The following is an 18,494-nucleotide window of genomic DNA, read 5'->3' on the forward strand; positions in this document are numbered from 1 at the left end:
TTAGGTCCTTTGAGCCTTGCGGGTATTGCATTAAACCCTTTATATGGTTCCTTGCCACTGTGAGACTAGTAGGCTAGTCATGATTGTTTTAAATTATTTTTGTGTTTTTAATTTAGTTTTTCACACTGTTATTCCAATTCCGAGTTGTTCTCAAGTTAAGAGTAGTTTTAACCCTTTAAAAATTTTTCTAAAAAAAAATAATCGGCGCGTACACTTCAGTTAGATGTTTGGCCGAGCTCCTCCTATTTGTGGTGTGTGTTTGATGTTGTTCCACAAATTGAGGGAACTTCAGTTCTAAGCCGACTCCGCACGTCAACTATAAATCAAAATAATATTTCTGATTTAAATTATGGACCATTTCTAAAAATTTTGGAAGTGCCCCTACATACCTGCTGTTTACCAAATTTACACAAATAATTACCCCAATAAACTTTTACCTCCACTTTTGTTTACGGGAACAAATATACCACAACTAAGTAGCCATTCGTTCAAGTAAAATAAAATGTAATAACAATCAACTTATTTTTCCTGCAATGAAACACAAAATACTGAAGAAAGAGGATTAAAGGAACGGTACATGAACTTAAAAAAACTAAAAAAAAAAAACACAAAAGTTTCACATGCATTTATTTTTATCTTCTAAATCAGCGTTATTTGGTCAAAGACGTACCATTAATAAATTTAAACGCTTCATATATTTTTTTAAGCATTTTCATTAAAGTTTAGTGAAACTTCATGCAAATGATTTTGCGAATACTCTCAGGCATAAATAATGTGAAGATAACAAATGTAATACCAATTTTATTACTTTTTAGTTGTAAAACGAAGCAGAAAAACCTTGATGACCAATGGAGTTGTTTTACTTTCACTGTGGCTAAGTACCATGTCGAATTGCATTGTAAACAAAGTAATGTAAAATCTGTAAACAGATAATAAAAGTGGCCAATTTTAAGGAGAGCTAACTTGCCACAAAATTGAAATTTATAACAGAAAATATTATTTATATAAATATTAGTGAAATGAAGTAAGGAGTTCTGAATACTTTCCGCTAGATGTCTTTAGTGAGCCATATCTCCCGATTGGATCATACTATTGGCGATTTGAAGGTGACATTACATTTCAAATAAAGTTTTTTCACAGTTGTTGGGTTTAGTAAAGCCAGTTGGTACAACGTTACAAAATAAACTTGAAAGCAAATAAAACTCGATATATTGCTCTGTACAGCATCAGATGAAAGAGTTCTGGTAGGCTAATCATTGCAACTGTTTCCAATGCAGATAATTATACTTTTTTATTTCATCCTATAGAGGGTCTTTCAAAAGCCCCGCCTAGATGTTGTTTTCAAATAAACCATGTACAAATTTATATTATTTTAGGTTTCACTATTTTTATTCAAAACATGGTTTTTAACAATTGTGAAAATATTTGGAAAATTACATCATCTAAATGTCAATCTTGAGCACTTCTACAGATAAAACTCGCCGAACAGTCGATTCATGAATGTCTAATTGTTGAGAACGTCTAGATATCGACGTGGAAGATTGTTTCGCAATACTTTCCGCAGTAATATTCTCAACAGAATGTCTAGTGCTTGGTTTGTCAGTCCTTTTACTATCTTCTAACCAGTTTCTTGAAATTTTTTCATCAACCTTTGAATTGTCGACTCATGCGAACGACTATTTCCACCAAAAAAACACGAATTTTGTGGCATGTTATTCTTAAAGATTGCCCGACTACGCGTTGTTCTATCCTCTAAAATTGTACATCTGTGCACTTGACAGGCACCATCTTGAATTATTTCCTACTGACATCAAGATATTGCTTTGAAAGACCATATATTAAGATTCTTAGCCATGTAGCATTGAGTGATCGAAAAACGAATAGAAATTGTGAAAGAAGTTGGTGAAACGTCCACTCGTCTTTTGCTCATTTGTGTTGAATTTAAACTCAAACATTTGAGATAAGTGGTTCAATTCCGACTGCGAAAAGTGACAGTACTCGTATTGGGAGGTCGCTGCACTATCGATCACACATGACTACATAGAGCACCGTGCAATCTGCAATTGAGTATTGGAGCGTCAAATTAGGAATTTCCCAAAGTAAACCATGTTTAGCGATAGATGTATTTCCAATTTAGTGACTCCGATTTTACGATTTGTTTGAGCTCCTAGAAATGAGATTAAGGGTTGTTTGTAATACTTGTTAAAGCATACCAGGGTATAACAGAATACTTTTGTAATTTGATTAATAATCCTAACTGGCAATACTTCGTCAAATCAACGACACGATTTCTTATTCTCAAGTTGATCGAAAAAAAGGTTTTTTTGTTCATTTAATCTGGAAGTTAAAAAATGTATAAAAAAACTGAAAATAAAAGTATACTCGTATACCAAAACTTAATAATTTAATTAAACTTATAAAAATTCGAATTTATTTCATATCGAAAGCGCCCGCCCAATATTGAGATGATCTCATAGAATAGCACAGAACGTGGTTCTTGAGGTCAATGATCTTTGAAACAAGCAAAAATTGTCTGCTCAAGACAAAAACATTCGTATAAAGGGTTTTCCAATAACAGGTGTTACAGGTGAATGGATTGCGCTAACAAGAGATGATTAACGATTTTTTATGGCCGGAATTGGATGTTATTGATCTGGACAACGTTTATTTTCAGCAAGACGGCGCTACGTGCCACACAAGCAACGAAACCATTGATCTTTTACGGAAAAAGTTTCCGGATCGTGTTATCTCTCGAAGAGGTGATCACAATTGGAAATTGGCCACCGAGATCTTGTGATTTAACACCTTGTGACTTTTTTCTTTGGGGCGACGTGAAAGAGAAGGTCTACGCCAACAGCCCAGGGTCGATTCAAGACCTCAAAGATGGAATTCGTAACGCTATCGAAGATAAAGGGCAGCCACTTTTCAATTCGGTTATGGCAAATTTCATGAAAGGGATATTGTCCTGTGAGCGTGGTCGTGGTGGTCATTTGCCTGATGTTATTTTCCACTATTAACGGCATACCTTTCTTTATAACGAAATAAACATCCGATCATTTATATTAAAATATAACATTTTTCTTTGAATATCAAAATAACACCTTTTATTAGGGTAGTGGGTAATTTACGCGCCTGCTGCCTTCCTTAGATGTGGTAGCCGTTTCTCAGGCTTCCTCTCCGGAATCGAACCCTGATTACCCGTTACCCGTTGCAACCATGGTAGTTCTAGATGCTACCATCAAAAGTTGATAGGGCAGACATTTGAAAGATCTGTCGTCGGTACGGGACCATACGATCTGCAAGTTATCTAGAGTTCAACCAATTTAACGATCAAATTAAAAACCCTATATTATACTCTAATATCCGCCTGTGAGTGCCGAAAATGTATAAAGGCGACCCTTACATTCGGCCGAAAGATATGTAACCTGCCTTCGAATCGAAGAGCTATCTTAGCAACTTAATTTTTGGCGAGCTTTAATTTAATGGCATTAGGGTGTTAGTAACTGAGATGTGATGGGGTACTTGTGGCCAATAAATTTTGGAACAAAAAACTTTTCTTAGCGCGACAAAAACAAACTCGAAGATCTGACTTTAAATGGCTGAGGCATAAGGAAAAATGTAAAAAGTATATATAATTGGCGCGTACACCCTTTTTGGGTGTTTGGGCGAGCTCCTTCTCCTATTTGTGGTGTGCGCCTTGATGTTGTTCCACAAATGGAGGGACCTACAGTTTTAAGCCGACTCGGAACGGCAGATATTTTTATGAGGAGCTTTTTCTTGGCAGAAATACACTCGAAGGTTTGCCATTGCCTGCCGAGGGGTGACCGCTATTAGAAAAATGTTTCCTTTTTGTTCTTTCTTGTGTTTCACCGAGATTCGAACCAACGTTCTCTCTGTGAATAGCGAATGGTAGTCACGCACCAACCCATTCGGCTACGGCGGCCGCCGGCAATCCTTACGTTCAGAAAAAACAAAGTTCGAAGTTGTCTTACAAAATTATTTTAGACTCAGCGAATTTGTTTTGTCTTGTTTGTAAGGCGCTACGGTCTAATGTCTTTATATAACGTTTTGATAAATGCTATATGTGTTTGTATTAAAGTACAGCTCATTATCTTACAAAAGCCATAAAAATAGAAATTAAATTTTTTTGGAACTTTTCATCCCACTTCCAAGGTTTTGAATTTGAATTTCTAAAAAGATTTTTGGTATGCAGTTTTATAGCTTTTTCAATTTAAGCATGAGAAATTGCAAACTTAAAAATTGCTAAAAAATCCGCTTAACAAAACCCATATAACAAATGCGTGAAAGTTTGCTTTATATGGAGAAAATACGTAATATCGTCAAGGAAAAAAATATAAACATTTGACAATTGGACTTATATGACTTTTGTTAGACACTGAGTTATACTTTTATACACAAATATTTGTTTTCTTAACGATTCTTATTAATTCTTTTGAGACTTTGTACAATTGAACCATCAAAAAAAAAATATACAAATAAGAAATTTTCATTTCATAATTTAACTTGTTTTAAAAGGTTACATGTGTCCAGAATTTTCAAAAAATCGATTTTTTTCGATATTTCTGAAGTATAGTATTTTAAGAATATACTGTGAAACTTTCATGCGGAAATTCCCAATTTTATAGCCCCTACAGCCCATTAACTAGGTAGAGAGTGGTCCGCACGCTCCTGTACCTCAAACTTTAAACTACGTTTTCCGGCACGGTCTGCATAATAACTCATACAGTTTTTAATATTTTTTGATGCGGTTGTTTTTAAATATTCGAAAGTGTTTTCTTTATAGATTTGATTTTTGATATTTTTTAAATAAAAATTTTAATAATTAAAAAAATTATTTTTATTAAAAAAGTTTTATAAACATAATTAAAGTGTGACATGCGTTTTACGTTTACTTTTGTTTAATTAAATAGCAAAATTTTTCGAAATTCAAAAATCCGACTCGACAACTACAAATTTAGTTTAGAATATTTTTTTTTTACTTTTTATAGATCTATCAACAGAAATGATGCAGACCGTAGAGCAACTTTTTTTACATTGTACTTTGAGTCACGTGATTTTTTATATACATACTAATTTTTGTAAAGAAAATACATTTTTTTTGCATAAAGTTTAAGTACTAATAAACAATGGATAACATTTTTTATATTTATTTCTATTGATATCTCTTCTAAAACCAGTTTTCCTTTTAGCGCATTTTTGGCGCTGCAGGACGTATGTATGTATGTAACTCCTTAAGAAGAACTGTATAATTGCTATTCGCTCTAGTTTAGAAAGATCTGTGAAAACCATTTTGGAAGACCATTTGGGCCTACGAAAGGTCAAATTTCGTTTGGTACCGAAAACTCTCAATTTCTTGGAAAAAAGTCGTCGCGTTGTTGTGTGTGAAACAATGCTTTCAGACTATCAGGACAAGCTCAAATGCATCATTACGGGAGATGAGACTTGGATTTATGCTTACGACCCTGAAACAACCGACCAATCAAGCGAATATCGTGCTAAAGACGAGACCAGACCGAAAAGAGCACGTCAAAGTCGTTCAAAAATAAAGGTCATGCTGACAGTTTTTTTCGATTTTCGTGGTGTGGTGCACTATGAATTCCTTCCACCTGGCCAAACTGTTAATAAGGAATATTATTTGAGCGTTATGCGTCGTTTACGTGAAGCAATTCGTCTAAAAAGACCAGAATTATGGGCCAACAACTCTTTGTTTTTGCATCACGATAATGCACCGTCTCACACTGCACTCGTTCTTCGTGACCATTTCGCCAAAAATTTCACGCATATCGTTCCGCAACCACCGTATTCGCCTGATTTGGCTCAAGAGACCACACTGGGGAACGCGTTTCGAGTCGATTGAGGAGATAAAAGCTGAATCGAAGAAGGTGCTGATGGCTATACCGGAAATGGACTATTTGGCATGTTTCGGGGATTGGAAAAATCGTTGGTATAAGTGTATTTCATCGAGAGGGGATTATTTTGAAGGGGATGAAATTAATTTACAAGAATAAAAAAAGATTTTTCATTTTACAACCAAATTCACCTTACTTTTTGCCCACAGTATAGTTAATACTATGGTTAAGGCTACGGCGTTATGGCATGGTACCTCTACTTTGAGCTTAAGTAATGTGATTTTTTTAAGTAAAGGTAGCTTTCATTTAGTTTCTGTTATCTCGTCTTCAATGGTATTGTTGAATGTTTACAGAAATAAATAAACTTTTATAGTCGTATGTGTATGTACGAGTATACGTGACGTGATTTCAATGTTCTTTTATTGTTCGTGACTCTGAACTTGTGGTACTTTTATTAACTACTTAATAATTTGAATTAGTGTAACGGTCCAAGCGCCGTAACTAATGAACCAAGGAAAATAATAAATATCTATATTTCAGCCAATAATATTATATGCCTGTCCAGCCTGGAGTAATATCGCAAAGTCACATGTTAAGAAACTGCAAATCTGCCAAAATAAGGTACTCAAAATGATGCTACGACTCCCATGGCATTTCTCCACCAGAAAGCTTCATGATGAATCAAAAACTAAGATTTTGTCAGATCAAATACAAAATTTGACTAAAAGATTCAAAATTCGTTCCAGTTTTTCGGACAATCTACTAATAACTGAACTTTCTTAATGTTCAATTAGGCCCTGGTACTTAAATGCGTACAGATTGACCCTAGCTTGTAAGATGTATAGCGGAGGTTTTTCATAGTAGTTTTTTCCTTCGAAAAAAAAAAAAGAAAAAATCGGTTAAAAAACCAAACCTGTGATAAATATACAAATATAATGATGTAGAATTAAGATTTATATCATATTCTGTAAATTGTGCGATAACATAAATTTTGTAACGTTTTCTACTTAATAAACTCTTATCTTATCTATCGCGGTATAAACTCGTCAACACAATCTACCATAATAAAAATAACAGGATTGTAAAATTGAGTGTAAAATTGGCACAAATGCAAACGTAGCAAAGGTAATGATGTTGCTGGGCTTTTCGTTTGAAGGATGTGATTAGAGAAAATCTGAGGCGCACATACAATTTTGAAGTCATCCCTGGAGGTGACAAAATTCGATAATTGCGGCTATGGTAACGTCTCTATTGCCGCGTCAGTGGCTTTTGTTAGATTGCGGCAGTTGTGATGACTGCTTCTAATGATGAATGGCTTTGTTTTGAGCGCCGCCGAAGAGGTGCATCATTATTTTGCCGCAAGCTATGGGCAAAGTATAAATTTTAGACAAATACCATAAGTAAATGCATAAGAAAATTGCAAATGTTGACGGAAAATTCAGGTTTTCACTTTCTTTGAAATGCGACTGAAATGAAACTCCCAGTCCCAGACATTATCTGAAAGTCGTGTATTCGTACAACTTGTTGCATGCAATGCATATCTACATGACGTTAATGCTAATGCCACTTCATTGTTTCGGGCAAAAGTTTTTCTTATGCTAATATTAAATATGTGTGTGTAAGTGGATCTATGTGCATGCATATTTATTGTGCCCATTCAAATTGGACAGCAGATTTAAAAAAAAAATAATAATAATAATGATAATGGCGTGTCTTCGTTGGCATTCATGGACGAGTTGTTACCGCCGCTTCCACTTGATTATGTTTGGTGCATTTGTTATCATTGCTGTTGTTGTAATCATGTTGCATGCAACTACATATATCAAATGCCAACTATCAAGCGATGATGTACAGATGTTCGTCACGTGCTTAGACATGGAGACTAGACGACATTTCCACACACACACATATACATACTTTCTTTGGTTCGCAGAGAAGTGTTGAAAGTGAGGCGCCCAATGGTCTAGACCGGTTGATGTAGGTATTGATGTTGATGTGATGACTTCGACGGTGACTCGCCCTCAGGCAAAGCTAGGCTAGGTTTCTGTAGACGTCTTTTTGGCCAACCTTAAGAAATATGAGGATGCATGAAATTTAAAAATTGTGTTGGCACATCAAAATTGCTTGAGTCTTAATTTATAAGCACGGAATATGTAAAAAATCATGCAAAAATAATGGCGTAGCTTAAAAAAATAGAGAAACGTAAAACATATAAGTGTTATAAAGATATTTATTCACAACACCAATTTTATTACGTAGTGAAAGTCTTGTAGATAAACATCGAATTCGTCGTGCAAGTGAATCGGCTATATTTTTTTTTTTTGTCACTTTTCATATAGTCTGTCTCTCGTACGCCATGTGCTATGGAAACAAATTGGCAAAACGCAACGACGTAGGCCATTTCAACCGCATTTAATGAAAAACTAGAATAGCCTCTTCCACACTTGAGCTCAACATGTATCACAATCGTTGATTATTCGCTAATGGAGTAGTGGTATAATAACATAGTGGCAAACAACTGGCATTTACATTTTGCTTTGGTATGACAAGCGCGCAAAAAGTAACGAAAGAGAGTCTCTATGAAATTCAAAACAACCAAAAAGACTGCGGGTGTATACATGACGCGCGTGAATGGGTGTTTCTTCAAATTGGTTCCAAGTTTTTATTAGTGACTACTCTGGTGGATGCATCTTCGTGTGAATTATTTATTAGCTTCAGCCATCAAAGTCTTAGCAGTATCAGCGCCGTCGGTTTGTTTCCATCTAATAGTTTTTATGTTTTAAAAAATCAAGTGATACTTGATGCAAGTGTGGCAATCAACAGCAAAAAAGGCTATTTAATGACAGATTACTGAAAGCTGACTGTCTTTTTGTCGCAAAAGGTGTGAATGTTTTTGATGGTCATTGCCAAGTTGCCAATAGTGGCGGAAAAACCAAAAGACGCCTTACAGCAGTGGCAACAATGAATTATATTTATTTTTTCTGTTTAATGTTAAAATAATTGAAAACATAAAAAGTGTGTAATTGAATTATCTCAGATAAATATGGTTCGTGATTAGCTTGACTGGTTTTACTGTTGTGTATATATATGTATATATAATTGGCGCTTACACCCTTTCTGGGTGTTTGCCCGAGCTCCTCTTCCTATTTGTGGCATGCGTCTTGAAATTGTTCCACATATGGAGGGACCTACAGTTTTAAGATGACTCCGAATGGCAAATGGTTGCACCTGCCGAATCCTTCTTATACCTCGACAAAAATGGCTTTATACAAAACGAAAACCACACGCCAATAATATATCACATATTCAGAAGAGCGAACAATAAAATAATCACATCAAAAACACTTAATGCAAATAATAAACTTTTTGATACACATATTTCAAGCTGCGACAAAATCGAATCCACCCTTACTATTAAAAACTGTTGGTGGTTAACAAATGACACGCAACACTAATTCATACCACCTTTCTAGTCTGACTACCTTCTTTTACTACTTTTAAGCCTTTTATTATAAACAATAATCTATGCATCGTTTTTGTTCCCTTTTTCCCTGCATCAAAGATACAAAATATTTAATAACTTGTAAGTTAAAACAAAATTAATTTCAATACTAAGGAAAAGTTACTAGACATCAGATAATATACGTATTTGAGAGCTCGTCTAGAGACATTGTACGACACATCATTAATATACTAATACTATTGTTTATTGTAGTACTTAATAATATTAATTGATAATAAATAAACAAATATAAAAAAAAAAAAAAAAAAAAAATGGTTTTTTAGGAGCAAATTTTTCATTTCAGAAATACACTTGGAAGTTTGCCATTGCCTGCTGAGGGGCAATTGCTATTAGCATGACTTTTTTCTTTCATTTTGATGTTTCATGCACGCAAACTCGAATCTACATGAACCAATCCATTCGGCACCGGTTTTCTGTTATACATGTAGATCAAATATGTACAGTTATTTCGATAAATTTTGTGAATTTTTAAGGAAATTTAGTAAAAAATTTGGCCAGTTCAGGTACACAAACATCGCTTTCGGGCCAGTTTTTTATCATCAAGAAAATTCTGCAAAAACATGTGAAGGTTATAATTGCGTAATGGTCTTACGTTTGTTCTATGCATCGCTAAAGATGTTGCTTATACCTATATATATATAATTGGCGCGTACACCCTTTTTTGCTGTTTGACCGAGCTCCTCCTCCAATTTTTGGCGTGCGTCTTGATGCTGTTCCACAAATGGAGGTACCTACAGTTGTGAGCCAACTCCGAACGGCAGATATTTTTTATTAGCAGCTTTTTCATGGCAGAAAAACACTCGGAGGTTTGCCATTGCCTGCCGAGGGGCGACCGCTATTAGAAAAATGTTTTTCTTAATTTTGGTGTTTCACCGAGACTCGAACCGACGTTCTCTCTGTGAATTGCGGAAAAACGGAGTTTCCCTCTCGAATACCTGGCCGCCTTCGAGAGTAACTGTGGCCTTACCGCGGTAAGGGGCGCTGCCGCGGGGGACCCCATTACTTCCCCTAAATACTCGTGGGTTGTGGAGCTTGACGTAGTCAGGCGAAGCAACCGTAAGAACCAGATGATATGAACACACCAAAAAATACGGAACAAAACAAAAAATTTGTGCCGCGATGCGACACAATACCATCCTCCGAGGAGGATACCCTGCTGGCCTCTAGTCAAGATACGGCTGAGTCAGCAAAGAGTAAGGGAAGTACCAGCGATAGCACACCCTTACTAAGCAAGCAACAACAACAACAAAAAGATCTACCACAAACCTCGAAAAAGGTGGCGGACGGCACTCAGAGAGAGAGTCAGGCCGGTAGAAAACACAAATCCGAGGGTGCCCTCATGAAGTCTCGCTACACGAAGGCGAGGTTCATTCTAAGCAAGATTGCCAAAAATGAACTCGCTGGAGCGACTGACGAGCGCGACGCGGCCGACAAACTAAAATACCAGCAGGTGGTTAAGGAGTACGAAGACTTCTTATCCAACAAACCCAAGGAGGACAACAAAAAGAAAAGCGATGCGATGAAAAGGAACAGGTCACAGGACGTGATCGACCAGGCACCGAAGAGACCTAAGGTGTCTAACAGCATCGAAGAAACAAAACAACGACCGTTCAGTGAGGTGGTTAAGGATAACCTCCTATATGCACTGATCGACGAGACCACAAACAGCGGCAAAGTGGTCCTGCAGAAGTGGGGGCAAGTGGAGGCCAAACTGTCCAAGCTCGTGTTAGACAAGCACGTGGTTGGAGCACAGGGCGGAAACCTCCCTTCCTTCGATTCTGCAGGAGTACTTCGCGGCTGTAGAGTTATCAAGTGCGACGACGACTGGTCAAGGGTTGTCCTAGAAAGGTGTGTTGCTGAGATCAGCAGCACACTGGAAGGCTTAAAACTTAAGCTCATTCCGGCCAAGGACATCCCCTGCCCCCCTCGTGCTCGCATTTGGCTGCCGGTGATGGACTTGAGCGGTGCAGAAGTGCTGAAGTACCTGAAGTCACACAACCCTGCGGTGCCGATGGACGACTGGGCAATCGTGAAGGCAGAAAAACCGCAAAAGAGCAGCATGTCATTCGTTCTGCAGATTAACGATGAGTGCCTGCCTATTCTAAAACAACACGACAACAAAATGCGGTTTGGTCTAAGAAAGGCCAAACTAAAAATTTTCAAAGCAGACAGCAATGAAAATGAGGAAGACCCAGATGAGGCAGACAACAATATACAGCTAGAAAGACTAGAAAAGCTCGACCTAGCTGAAGACAACAACAAATCCGATGCCTAGAGCCATACAGGTGAATCTGCAGCACTCGAAATGTGCTACAGAGAACTTGGATGTCTTCCTCAGGGAAGGGGACATCGACATCGGTTTCATACAGGAGCCCTGGGTCAGAGACAACGAGATTAAGGGATTCCAAGACAACAAGAGCATCAACATATTCTACAACAAAGCAGACGGTAAGCCACGGTCATGCATAATCACTAAAAAACACTTAAAAGCTTTTCTGTGTTCTAATTTTAGCACTCCCGATTTTACGGTGGTGAAAGTGGAGCTACAGAAATCGGCGATATACCTGGCATCGGTGTATATGCCACATGAGAAACCGGCGCCGCCAGACGAAGTGGCTCGTTTCCTGTCAACACTGAACAGCACGGACAAACTACTGATGGGCTGCGACGCAAACGCAAGAAACGAGCTTTGGGGCAGTTCAGAGACGAATGAAAGAGGTGAGTCACTTTTCGAATTCCTATTAAACACCAACCTAGACATATGTAATGTAGGGACCACCCCAACCTTCACTTTTCCGAGCTCGGCAAATTTTCCAGGCTGGGAAGAGGTCTTAGACATTACCCTATGCACAAATAATAATTCACCAATAGTCACAAATTGGAGGGTATCCGACAAGAGATCCTTTTCAGACCACAACTGGATCCTCTTCGATATTAATCTTAAGCTTGAGAAACCCCTCCCATATAGAAATCCCAGAAAAACAAACTGGCATACATTCCGTAGAGTGACCCAGTCTAAACTTCAAAACTTAAATAGAACCATAACGTCAAGGGAAGACCTAGATGAGAAAGTAAGATCTTTCGAAACTTCCCTGACGAAAGGACTTGAAGCCTCATGTCCCGCCACATATGGCAAAACAACCTATCCTACCTGGTGGAATGAAGATCTAAGTAAACTCAGGAAAATGACAAGAGAAATCTTCAATATCTGCTACAAACACAAATACTTCAAACCTTACAAAGACTGCCTTAGGGAATACAAGAAAGCAATCAAAGAGGCTCGGACAGAGGCTTGGAGAGATTTTTGTAGTTCCATAGAATCGACCAAAGATACGGCCAGACTAGGCAAGCTTCTATCCAAGGAACACTCCTGCCCTTCCTTCTTGAAGAAAGACAACGGAGAATGGACAAAATCATCAGCCGACACACTAGAACATCTGGTAAATACACACTTCCCAGGCAACACAGAATATATTGAGAACAATACTGACAGTGTTCAAACACCCAAACTATCACCCAATTTAATCAACCACATCGTATCCCAAGACAGAATACTATGGGCGATAAAAAACTTTGAACCATATAAGGCAGCCGGTCCAGATGGGATATTCCCAGCCATGCTGTGGAACACTCGAGAAACGACGATTCCTTGGCTGGAGATCTTTTTCAGGAAAAGCCTTATGCTAGGGCACATACCAAAGAGCTGGAGGAGGGTAAAAGTGATATTTATCCCTAAAGCTGGTAGACGCGGTCATGATACAGCGAAAGATTTCAGACCCATCAGCCTATCCTCCTTCATCCTCAAAACTCTCGAGCGACTGTTGGATGTATATCTCAGGGAAAAGATTACAGACTCAACGATTTCACCATCTCAACATGCCTATCTCAAAGGAAAATCCACAGAGACAGCTCTTCACGAGGTTGTAAGTGCGATTGAGAGGAGCATAGAATACAAGCAATACTCACTAGTCGCTTTTCTCGACATAGAGGGGGCCTTCAACAATGTCACCACAAGATCCATAATTGAGGCTCTTAACATGTTAGGCATAGACACAGGTCTCAACGAATGGATAGAGAACATGCTCAAAACTAGAATAATCATCGGTGAGGTAGGCAGCAGCACGATAAAACGCTCTGTCAACAGGGGAACCCCTCAGGGAGGAGTCTTATCCCCTCTACTGTGGTTACTAGTCGCCAACAACATCCTCACCAAATTTAACCAAAAGGGAATTAAAGTGGTGGCGTACGCGGACGACATAGTGCTTATGGTTTCAGGAATGTTTCCAACCACAATCAGTGAGATTATGGAAGGAGCTCTGGTTTTACTCAGCAATTGGGCCACGGACTGTGGTTTAAGCGTAAACCCGAGAAAAACTGAACTGATGCTATTCACCAAGAAAACCAAGGTGCCAAACTTTAATCTCCCAAAACTAAACGGCGTCAGCCTCACGCTAACCAAACAGGCCAAATACCTAGGGGTTATCCTGGACCCCAAACTCAGCTGGAAGTCCAACGTAGAATACAGGGTAAAGAAAGCGAACATAGCACTTTACACATGTAAGAGAATGTTGGGAAAAAAATGGGGTCTCCAACCAAAATTATCCAACTGGTCCTACACAGCCATTGTAAGGCCAATACTAACATATGCGGCACTAGTTTGGTGGCCTGCAACAGAAAGGAAATACAACAAAACTAAGCTGAACAAGATACAAAGAACAGCGTGTATCCTAACTACAGGAGCGCTTAGCACCAGTCCTACTGAAGCGCTCAATGTACTAACACATCTATTGCCATTAGATTTACACATTAAAGCAATAGCTACTTGCAGCGCGGTGAGACTTAGAGACATAGGAAGCTGGACAACAAGGCCGTATGGTCACAGCAAGATCCTCCTACAGGGACCCCCGCTGCTCAAAAACGGATCAGACTACACAGTCCCCGACCTAAACTTCAAGAAAGGCTTTACGGTACGCTTCCCACCGAGAGCCGAGTGGAGCAAAGGAGAGGTGATTGGAAGACACGATGTCGAAATCTATACAGATGGTTCTAAGATGAACTGTGGTGTGGGAGCTGGCTTCCATTCGGAGCCACTCAACCTATCCCAATCAATTCGTCTTCCTGATTATGCCACCGTGTTCCAGGCAGAACTTTTAGCGATCAGAGAAGCATGCAAATCCCTAGAACTCTACAAGGTAGTTGGTGCAAGAGTAGCTATCTTCTCAGACAGTCAAGCAGCTATTAAGGCCTTAGACTCCAACTACATTTCATCCAAATTGGTCCTACAGTGTAGAGAGGAGCTGAAAGTGCTCAGCCATTGGCTCGAAATTACCCTGATATGGGTTCCCGGTCATAGGAACATACAAGGCAATGAGATAGCGGATGAGCTAGCAAGAAAGGGCTCAACACTAGACATAACAGAGGCGGTGGCAGTTTCCACCCCACTGAACACACTAAAAGCATCTATTGCTTCACACTATCATGCTTTAGCCGAAAGAAGATGGAAGCAAATACCTACATGTATTACAACAAAAAACACATGGCCGTCATATAAAATCCAAAGGACGAATGACCTGTTAGGATGCTCTCGGCCAAACATTTCACGGATCACTGCAACCCTTACAGGACATTGGAAAGTAGGGGATCATGCAGCTAGACTCAATCTACCCTTCAATCCTATCTGTAGAAGCTGTCAAGCGGAAGGGGCGAAGGAAAGTCTGTTCCACTATTTATGTGAATGTCCGGGACTAGCCAGGGCACGACTCCGATCCTTCGGTAAGCCTTTCCTACAGCAAATTGAGGAGATCTCAGTCATCGAGATAAAGGATTTGCTCCTATTCTTGGACCTCACTAAATGGATCTGACTTGGAAACAAAAAAAAAAAAAAAAAAAAAAATCATCATCATTTCACGAGATAGTGGTATTAAAACGGTGCTGGTCACTAATTAGGAGCATTTCAGCTAAGAAATGTTCAACCACCTCAACAACAACAACAACAACAACAACGGCGGCCGCGGAAAGATGTTGCTTCCTGTTCATAACTTCTCGCCACTTCTGGTCGATCGTCTGCTTCAGCATATAGTTTTTGGTTCGATGGGAGCAGATTATCGGGAACGATGTGCTCCTAGTTTTTCCAATCGTAAAGAACCCTTTACCATTAATCCGGGTTCGGTGATCGTTAGTGATCTGTTGGGTTACAGTGATGTATTTCGGCTATTGTTTTTGTTTTTTTTGTCTTTATTTCTTTCGAAATGAGGAAGGAGCTGTCTAAAACCGGTGAATGGCGAGCGCTATCGAGCCATACTGACTGAATCTTTGTTTCCAAAAATTAATTAGCTGAACATCAACGACATTTGGCTCCACCTTGCCATATAGCACGCTTCCACGATTTATTGTAATATTCAAGCCACCTATACGCCCACTGTACTTTAAGATTTGTTGGAAAAAGTTGTTAAAAATTGGACTGATTGACTGGGCCATGTAACTTGCAGCCGCGGCGGACATATGCCGGATATATTATTAAAAAAATTAATGGCATCAATTATCTACCAGATCATTCCAACAATAATATTTCTATGAAATAAGTGTGAATAATTTTGGCATACCTACAGTTTGTCAAGGAAGTGTTTTGACATCTACTAATCTAGCGAAATTCAGATATATTGCTTAAGAAAATATATATTTTTTCATGGTTTTCTTTCAATATTTGGTTTCATTTGACTAATGTAAGTAATTTATAAGCCAAAAGTAGAAACCGTTTAAAAGTACCAGAAAAATAAAAAGCAAAAATAATATACATTTCAAACCCAGTTGCCAGATCTAAGTGCCGTAGAACTGATTCTTAAATACCACGCAAAGTACCTTGGAGTAATGTTGGATAGCAAACTATCATGGAAGCACAATATATTGGAGAGGAAGAAAACGGCCACAACGCACTATATGCAAGTAAAAGAATGCTGGGAGTTACATTGGGTCTATCTCGTTCAATAATGTATTGGTGCTACTCGGCTGTAGTAAAGCCAATATTACTCTAAAAACGACACACAAAACATCTATGGAAAGTATTCAACGTCTTGGTGCACTCTGCACGACAGGGGCAATTAAAACTACTCCTACGGTAGTACTTGAAAGAATGCTCAACCTACCACCGATTGACATTGCGGCAGAAGGTCTAGCAGCTAGATCTGCCACAAGACTTAACGCAACTGGTGAATTTACCTGTAAAGTATTCGGACATAGCTCAATAGGTATGAGTTATCGGACCTCTCCGGACTATATGACTACGAAATACAATTGGGTGGAGAGATTTCGAACAACAATAGAAGAAGAGGGGTGAAAAAGAGGTATGAAACCTAGCCCCTTACAGCAAATATTTACTGTCGGCTCGAAAATGATGGACGGAGTAGGTGCACGGATTTATTGCGCAGAGCTGGACATCAGACGGAAAAGGAAAGTCAGCGGAAATAGCACTAGCAAGGACATCGAGCAACTCCAACATAAATATATACGTTGACAGTCAAGCGGCAATAAAGGTAATAAACTCATATGAAATTGCATCTAAAAACGTTCTTAGAACCAAGAAAGCCATAGAGAGACTAGCCGCAGACAAACGGTTATACATCTATTGGGTACCCGGACATAAGGGCATTGCAGGAAACGAAATTGTAGATGATACATACAATTCGAACAAGAAAATGACATACTGAAACCTTTAAATACGGTATACAATGGCATCGTTGAAAACGTGGATAGATAGGAGGTGGAATAATCTAGCCACTTGTAAAAAACAGAACTATCGTAGATATACTGACAGGCCACAATTTGTTAGCGGCACACGCAAACAAGATGGGAATTGCAAACAACGATAGCTGCAGATTTTGATGAGAAACTTAGACCCCATATTCAACTCTAAGCTCAGTAATACGATTTGTTGACGAAATCTGGAGTTTTCAATAAAATGTGTTCAGCGCGATCAGATATTTTCCGTGGTCTACCACTTGCAGAATTAGGCTCCAGCCTATTTTAATTCTTTGCGGGATAAATAGTTTGTCGGGCTAAATAAAACATTTATGGTAACTGATAACTATTGCACACTTTTTCCTATTGTATAATTATAATACACCCTAACGATGTCCATTTCCAGGCATTTTTACGTTTACATACGATTTGATATTTTGATCGAAAAATCACTCTTACGATTGCTTTAAGACTGACTAATGACTAATGCATGTGTAACAGCTCTGTAAGATAACAGTATATCAAACCATCTTAGCAAACGACACCGAAAATAGATATGGAAAAACACTTTCTTGACAGCTCAGACAAACATTTATTTTGGTTTTGTATTTTTAATTTTGCTTGCTTTGTGAATTCAAAAGTTTACCCTTATGAAGTACCTGCAATGAAATAAGTTAATGAAATAATTTGGAAGGCTCTCCAAATTCAACAAGAAGCGATAGTTTTAGTTAAAGAAGTGCAAATAACTTAAGTATTTTAGTATGCCAAAACATTTTCTTGACAAACTGTATTAACAATGATATGTGGGTTCGTTTTTCCTTTGCATTCATAATAAATTTTAAAGTAGTGCATTTTAAACAAACTAATAAAATATTTGCACAGTATAGACTACCTAGTATAAATTCCTAAATTAAATTACGCAAAACAAATTTTCGTCTGGATAATTTGTGGACATATAGTACATAAAGGGTCCGCCATATAACTTTACGGAATTAAAAATGCTATAAAAAAGAAACTACTCAATATTTTTCCAAACTGTTTCTTTTAGTTTGAAGTACAATCCTTCCGGTTAATGATGGAACACAACTTCATTCATATGGACTTTGTACGGCGTCATACCAAGGTCTTTACGCAAAATTCGTCTCAATGATGTCTCCGAAATGTCCAATTGTTGCAAACGACGGTGGTGAACTGATGTTCCTGGTGATTCACGAACACTCTCGGCCACAGCAGCAATATTTTCGGGTGTACGCACGGTTTTTGGTCGGTCACGCGTTGGTTTGTCAATAAGCAACCCAGTTTCTCTTACTTTTTTCGCAGAGTAACGCACATACGCTTCATTCGGTGCTTTTCTTCTTCCCATTGCC

The 18,494-nt window shown here is 38.3% G+C and overlaps 2 protein-coding genes across 6 annotated transcripts in view; one reads left to right on the top strand and one right to left on the bottom strand.

Moving 5' to 3' along the window:
• The window catches only part of LOC129243074 (uncharacterized), a 436,614-nt gene that overhangs the window by 171,923 nt on the left and 246,197 nt on the right, over positions 1–18,494 (bottom strand). The window lies entirely within an intron of this gene.
• Positions 10,466–12,097, top strand: LOC129242111 (uncharacterized). Its single transcript, XM_054878669.1, has 2 exons — positions 10,466–11,841; positions 11,906–12,097. The coding sequence occupies exon 1, from the start codon at positions 10,466–10,468 to the stop codon at positions 11,666–11,668; it is 1,203 nt and encodes a 400-aa protein (XP_054734644.1). The 3' UTR covers positions 11,669–11,841; positions 11,906–12,097.

Source organism: Anastrepha obliqua, chromosome 3 (assembly GCF_027943255.1).
Source record: "Anastrepha obliqua isolate idAnaObli1 chromosome 3, idAnaObli1_1.0, whole genome shotgun sequence".
Lineage (NCBI taxonomy): Eukaryota > Metazoa > Arthropoda > Insecta > Diptera > Tephritidae > Anastrepha > Anastrepha obliqua.